An 8,003-nucleotide genomic window follows, 5' to 3' on the forward strand; every position below is an offset into this window, starting at 1 on the left:
TTCTACTAAATTAGTAGATATTTTTAAGTTAAATATAAACCAAATTCCCGTCAACCACTTTAGTAGCATCTTAGATAACACTACTGACTGTACGAATTTGTAAAAGTGAAAAAATAATAACTGATATTTTTTAAGTGGGCGGTTACTAAAAGAAACTATTTCTGTTCTATTGCCAAATTAACTAAATAATTAAGTGATTAGACCATCAATTTACTTTATTTAATCACTTGTTACTATATTTTATTTTCAGCAGATAATGGCAGGTCGTAATCGAAATTATAATTTTAGAAATTTGTCGTTATTATATGATGATAAAAGTATCCCTATCAAATACTTTAATTGATGGTAAAATAAAAGTGCTACGATTGTAATAAAATATTTTTTTTATAATCACCGTAGGACCTCGTTATCAGACTGTTAGTTTCTCTCTCAAACTATAGCAATACCTGGTTTATGAAAAAGACAGATTGATAGGCTTACGACGAAGTCCGACTGTACTTATTGTTTTCTGCTGATTTATTTGTATAAAATGTGAAAACGTCTACTCTATAGAATTCCAAACAAAGTCTATCAAAGGGTATCTATTGGTACACAGAAAAAAAAAGTTATCTTGAGTCAAGAAAAGATTTTTGACGACAAACGTTTTCGAGAACCAAGTCAAGATTTTCTTGAGCCAAGAGAATTTCTCTTGGTTAAAAAAAATTCATCTTGGTCAGAGAAGGTTTCTACTTTATCTGAGAAAATTTAGGTCTTCAAAAAAAATTTCTTGAATCAAGAATATTTACCTTCAGTCAAGAATTTTTTTTCTGTGTATTAACCATAGAAAATTTAAAATTTAATCGAATCCAAATTACGGTAATTTACCGCGCCTCGCGGTAATTTACCGTAAATTGCCGTGTTTCTGCGGCTAAAATTACCGCATTGGACGATAACTGACTACAATTTAAGGTAAGTTACAATAATGTTCAGTAATTTGTGGTGAATCACGGTAAAATATGGCAATTCTGCAAATAGCGCAATACATTACAGTAAGTTACCGCTTGTTAACACAAATTTACGGTAAAAATGCCATAGTTTTGTCATGTCGTGCCGTAAATTCACCGTAACAATACTGTGCTTAACCGTCGAATATCATTATTTACCGGAATTCTTCTCATTGCCGTAAATTACCGCAAATTGTGGTATTTTACCGTAATCCGGATCTGCCAGTGAGGGATCACGAAATGAACTTTATTTTCGAGCATGATTAGTCGGGTTCGAACTGAGGTCTCTGACCGTTAGGCACGGGATAAAGATCCAGTGATCGGTTAAATGGGAATTTTATCGATCACTGGAGTTTCACCCAAACCGAAAACTGTACTGGCTAAGTTTTCTCTGTGGTTTTCCTACGCCACTACACCTCCATTGCACAAGGAAGGTAGTAGGGCATCACCGTAATGATTCAGTACAGTACGAGCACAAGTCAGGCCACAGCCGCAAGATAAAGAGAGTAAGGGCTTAGGGTGTATATAAATGGGAAAAAGAGCTTAGGGCGTTAGAAGGTAAACATTGTAAAAAACTGCTGGTTGTACAATTAAAGCACCATAATAATATTAATTTTCATATTTATTATAAAGAATAAATTTCCAGAAAAGTGACATTAAGTAATTCTGAATAGACAATTAAAATTTTGAGTGTATCATCATTCCCAACCAATACGCCATGATGAATTGGGAAAATTGCTGTCATTAACTTTATCAATCAATCCTGGTGTAGGAAAGTCAGCCGTAACAATAATCAAAGCACGATGTGGATTTTCGAAGTATGTTTCCATTAATCTATTTAGTGGCAAAGAAATACATGTAGTACTATTAAAATCACCACCGTATTTAGCAATTTTACGATGATTATTTTCACCATCATCAAAATTTATTTCATTGACGTAACATTTATTGTTGTCAAAATGACTGTCTTTAATTAAGGTTAAGATATCATGCCATTTATCTTCAGCATCATAATTATTACCTTTAGCTTTCAAATTAATATCACTTTGAAGCTTACAGTTATTGCGAATATCAAAAGAACATCCACTAAACAATTCATCCAAGCTTGCTAATAATATTTTGCCACGATACTGACCAATAGTGTCCTCAAGCCGCCAGTTTGTGACAATGCGTTGTCCGCCTACGACATGGCGGATGTAAAAATTGATAATATCACAATTTCTATTGGTAAAATAAGAAGAATAAACTTGACGAATAAAAATAATTATAAATTCACCAGGATTATCATCAAGAAATTCATCAGCTTTTAGAAGAAATTCATGAAATCCAATATTAATTTTAGTATCATAACTGTAAATTTCAAATAAAAAAAATTGTGGATGTACACCAATATCAAAAACACGAATTCCATATCTTAATTGCTGGGCAAGATTCAAATCTTGAGTTTGATGTTCTGTCATTTCATCAATACTATAGGACATCGATGAATGAGTACCAATAAGTGCAAGCTCACATAACTTCGTATTATCTGGCAATCTTACTAAATATTTAATACGTTCTATGTATGGTTTGTATATAGATTTTTCACACTTGCTGCTGCTGCACATTTCTACTAAATTAGTAGATATTTTTAAGTAAAATATAAATAAAATGCCTACTAACCATTTCGGTAGCATTTTAGATTACTGTATTGACTGTTCGAATGTAAAGAATAATAAAAATCCTAACCGATATTTTTTAAAGAAAAAACTATTTATGTTCTGTTATCAAAGTGACTGGACAATAAAGTTATTCTACCATTTTTTTGTTATTTTAAGCCTCTTTGCTACATGTGAGATGATAATCAGAGGATGTAATTAAAGTCTATTTTAGAAATTCGTCGATATTAATGTTTCAACATTCGTTCAACAAACTATTGTGATAATAGTTTAAAAAAAAAGGCCATTTGGCATCCGAAATTGAAGTAGATTTCTTTCGATAATTGTTCAACTTTTAATAAGTATATATAATTTAATAATCACCCATCAAAAATTTTCAAAGATATAAACAATCGCATTATCACCATAACACATGAGTCAATTATGTGACTTTGAACCCTTATTAAAAGTGGAACAATTATCGTAAATCAAAAAATAAAAAAAAAAATATAGCTTTTTCTATCGGCTATCAAGTTCTTTTTACATAAGAAGGATAAACATACCCGTTAAAAAGTTATTTACGAAAAAAACCGAAAAAGTCGGATGTTTCGTTATTTTTTGAATTTCAAATGTCCACCATTTCTAAACTAGTTGACCAATTTTGCTCATCTTCGAACTTAACCGTGATAATAGTTTATAGAATAAGTGTGCCAAGATTCATTAAGATCCGTTAAAAATTGTGGCCGCGATCGTCGCAACATGGCGCGTTATATTACATATATATATGTTTAGGTTTCCACTATATTTAAAAATTGGTGTATTACCGTACGATGGACGGTGTGGCTCAATAAGTTATAGATCAAATTGAACGGAATATAGTATAGTGCCGGATAGCTCAACTGGTAGAGCACTCGGCGTGGTACCGAATTGGTCTGGGTTCGATTCCCAGTTCGGGCTATCTATATTTTTCTCAGTTTATCTAAAAATTGTCTTATTGAGAAGATTATTTGCATGTTTAGGTTTCCATTATATTTAAAAATCGGTATACATACATACATATATAAACTTTTGAACACTGTAAAAAGAGCGGTGTTAAAAATGGACTCATTTTAACTCCACCCGGTGTTAAAATAAAATTACACCGGTGTTAAAAATACCGGTGTTAAATCGGGGTAACCGGTGTAAAAGCGGAGTAAAATCGGTGTAAAGGCGGGGTAATCGGTGTAAAAGCGGAGTGAAATCGGTGTAAAGGCGGGGTAACCGGTGTAAAAACGGAGTAACATCGGTGTAAAAGCGAGATAACCGGTGTAAAAGCCGGGTAAACTGTGTCCGCTTGGATTATTAACTTTAAAGATTATAAAACACTAAAAATGTCAGTTCTTTATGAAAATTAATAAAGAATATTATTTATTAACAAGTATAGTGATCGAGTAAGTAAAAATATTCACAAAATAAAATATTTTAACACTGGTAAAGAATGTCTACACTGGCGGCAGCGTTATTTTAACACCGGTCTAGAATATTTACACCGGTGACGGCGTTATTTTCACACCGCTTTCAGGGGTAAATTTAACACTGATAATTTTAACACCTACACCGTTTGGACTTACCCCGGTGATTTTTTACAGTGAACCAATGGTATTTTTGGAACCTACTCGATGAATTATGATAGATTATGGCAAAATTCTTTGACAATTCCACCACGAGGACAAATGTAAAAGATAGATTTCTATGAAATCTACTAAAAAGGTACAGTTATAACAGAATATCTATTTTTGATACTTAGATGTACACAGCTATGCGCAACTTTTTTCAACTATAGTCTTCCTCCAAAATTGAGTTATAATCTGGCGCGAATTTCTTGTGTAAGGCTTGCACTAGACTTGCTATTGAAATCTAGCGACAAGTATCTGCAGCGAGACACAGGTAGGAAAAGACACTAACGTCTATCAAACTTGAGACCAGGCTTGCTCAAGCCTTGAACAAGATTGTTGTATGGGTGTATTCCCTGAATATGTGTAATAATTTTTTGAATAATAGAAAAAGTATATTATTGATAGAAATATTTATTCGAAACTTAAAACTTTATGAAAAATTTTGAATGCACAACTAAACATTTAAGTGTATTGTCATTCCCAACCAATACGCCATGATGAATTAGGAAAATTGCTGTCGTTAATTTTATCCATTAGTCCCTGTGTTGGAAAGTCGGCCATGATAATAATCAAAGCACGATGTGGATTTTGAAAAGAGTTTTCCATTAATTTATTCATTGGTGAAGTGACACATATTTTACCATGATAATGACCACCATCTCTAGCAATAGCACGATGATGAAATGAACCAGCATCAAAATTAATTTCATTGATAAAACATTTATAGTTATCAAAATGACTTTTAATCATTAAGTTAAGAATATCATTCCATTTATCTTCAATAACATAATCACTACGTGTAGTTTTCCATTTAATGCCAATTTGACGCTCACAGTTCGTGCGAATATCAAAAATACATCCATCAAATGTATCATCCCAACCTGCTAATAATATTTTTCCACGATACTGTCCAATAGTGTCCTCAAGTCGCCATTTCGGGATGATGCGTTGCCCACCGAAGACATGGCGGATATAAAAATTGATAGTTTTACAATTAATTCTGGTTACGATAGTTGCAGGAAAATAAACTTGACGCATCAATAAAATTATAAATTCACCTGGATTGTCATCAAGAAATTCATCAGCTTCTTGTAGCATATCATGAAATCCAAAGTTAGTCTTAGAGCTATAACTGTAAGTTTCAATTAAATATGATTCTAAACGCACATTAATATCAAAAACACGGATTCCATATTTCAATTGCTGGGCAAAATTCAAATCTTGGGTTTGATGTTCTATTTCTTCAACACTGTAGGATAGCGATGAATGAGTACCAATAAGTGCGAGCTCACATAACTTTTTATGGTCTGGCAATCTTACTAAATATTTAATACGTTCTATATATGGTTTGTATGTAAATTTTTCACACTGAATGCTGCTGCTGCTGCACATTTCTACTAAATTATTAGAGATTTTCAAGTAAAATATAAATAAAATACCGGCTAACCACTTTAGTTGCATGTTCGATGGCTTTATTGACTGCATGAAATTAGAGACTAAAAAAAAATCATAACTGAAATTTTTAACCGGATGTTTACGAAAAGAAACTATTCCTGTTCTATATCAAAATGGCTCAATAATGAAATTATTTTATTATTTATTTGATATTTCAGTTATCGTTTCTACAAGTAGCTTAATAATCAGAGGATGTAATTAAAGTCTATTTCAGAAGTTTATAGTAAGTGTGCTTTGAGATAAAAAGAGTGCAACCGGTCACAGAAAGTAATCATGTTTTTTAAATAACTTTTTATTTTTGGTCATTCCAATGTTATCATGTTTATTAAATTATCAAACATTTTTTTAATGACTATATTCTTTACTCGACTTTATTCTACATTTCGTTAAACTAGTAGACTATTAACGAGACCGCATATTATAATGAGATATCCTGGGAAAAAACTATTCAGATATACATTGTCCTTTACACGGAAAAAAAAATTCCAGTTAAATTTACGATGCTAACATCGTAATTTTCCTATTGATTGTAGTGGTGGACTATACCTTAAAAATCATAATTTTTACAATGTAGCATTGGAAATTTCATTTAAGAAATAATACTTCAGACAAATAACACAAAGTCTTAAGCTCTTTAGTATAAATTACGATGTGAACTTCGTAAAATTTGAGAATTTGATGTAATAGAAATTTTAAATAAAAGTATTAAATAATAATCGCTCGGGCGGGTGTTGGATTCGAACACGAGACCTTTCGAGTGCGAAGTGACCGAGGCCTTGGACCACTCGGCCACAGAAGGGCCCACAAGTTCAGGTCGTGTTTAAGATCCATATAAACGATATAAATAAACAGTCATGAGTCACGAGAACGCCTCTTACGGTGGACACAGTTACTATTTAAAAATTACGATGTAACATCGTAATTTTTATAGCTTACATCGTATTATAACAGAGGCAGCACTGTAATATTTATTTTATTCAAAAGTAAATAGAAAGATAAATATAGAAATAAATATAGTTTTTGAATTGTAATTTTTATTTTATTCTTTTTACGTTGTTAACATTGTAAGTTTTTAAATAATTTTTAATCCAAAAAGTCTTTGTTAAAATTATGATGTTAAACAGTAAAAAATGTAACCTACCCGGGAAAAAAGTTCCGACATGATCATGCCTATTTATGCATGATTATATCTAAAGCGTTAAATATTCGAGCCCTAATCATGCATGGCCATGTCTGACCAAGCCTGATATGTTGAATTAAATTTAAAAAAACTTAATTACACTGTAAAAAGAGCGGTGTTAAAAATGGACTCGTTTCAACTCCGCCCGGTGTTAAAATGAAATTACACCGGTGTAGACGGAGTAATACACCGGTGTTAAAAATACCGGTGTTAAAGCGGGGTAACCGGTGTAAAAGCGGAGTAAAACCGGTGTAAAAGCGGGGTAAATTGCGTCCGCTTGGAGTATTAACTTTAAAAATTATAAAACTCAAAAAATGTCAGTTCTTTATGAAAATTAATAAAGAATATCATTTTTTAACAAGTATAGTGATCGAGTAAGTAAAAATATTCACAAAGTAAAATATTTTAACACCGGTAAAGAATATTTACACCGGTGGCGGCGTTATTTTAACACCGGTACAGAATATTTACACCGATGGCGGCGTTATTTTCACACCACTTTCGGGGGTAAATTTAACACCGATAATTTTAACACTTACACCTCTTGGACTTGCCCCGGTGATTTTTTACAGTGTAGCGATAATTAAAGATAAATTTACTCTACAGTAGATTTTCAATGATGGCCAAAATAATTTTATAAATTGAATAATAAAACATACTGTTTATTGACAATTTACAAGTTTAATAGTTAAAATAAATGTACATACAAAACATTCAGAAATTTTAACACATTCGGTCGTTTGTATAGATAATTGCCCACAGTAAATAATTTCAAATGCATGTATTCGGATTTGTGTGTCGTCATTCCCATAGAATATGCCACGATGAATTAGGAAAGTTGCTATCATTTATTTTGTCTATCAATTCTTGTGTTACAAACTCAGCCATCACAATAATCAAAGCATGGTGTGGATTTATAAACTCCGTTGTCATCATGTCATTCATTGGACGGATACATACATCTTCACTAGAAACACCGTCTTTAGCAAGGTTCCGACGATTATTTCGACCATCCTCAAAACTCAAATTATTAACATAGCATTTAATATTTTTGTTAAAATAACTCATTCTCATTAAAGCTAGAATATGCCAC

General features: G+C 32.0%; 1 protein-coding gene across 1 annotated transcript; it reads right to left on the minus strand.

Annotated features, from left to right (window-relative positions):
- Positions 1 to 4,749: 4,749 nt before the first annotated feature.
- LOC130662877 (uncharacterized) lies at positions 4,750 to 5,667 on the minus strand. The gene has a single exon (XM_057461822.1). It carries the CDS (start codon positions 5,665 to 5,667, stop codon positions 4,750 to 4,752), a length of 918 nt encoding a protein of 305 aa, XP_057317805.1.
- Between the last annotated feature and the right edge of the window lie 2,336 nt (positions 5,668 to 8,003).

This window comes from Microplitis mediator, chromosome 1 (assembly GCF_029852145.1).
Source record: "Microplitis mediator isolate UGA2020A chromosome 1, iyMicMedi2.1, whole genome shotgun sequence".
Classification (NCBI taxonomy): Eukaryota; Metazoa; Arthropoda; class Insecta; order Hymenoptera; family Braconidae; genus Microplitis; species Microplitis mediator.

What these genes read in the sequence shown, in the direction of transcription:
- LOC130662877 (XM_057461822.1), bottom strand. Translation starts at nt 5,667, where the DNA reads ATGTGCAGCAGCAGCAGCATTCAGTGTGAAAAATTTACATACAAACCA.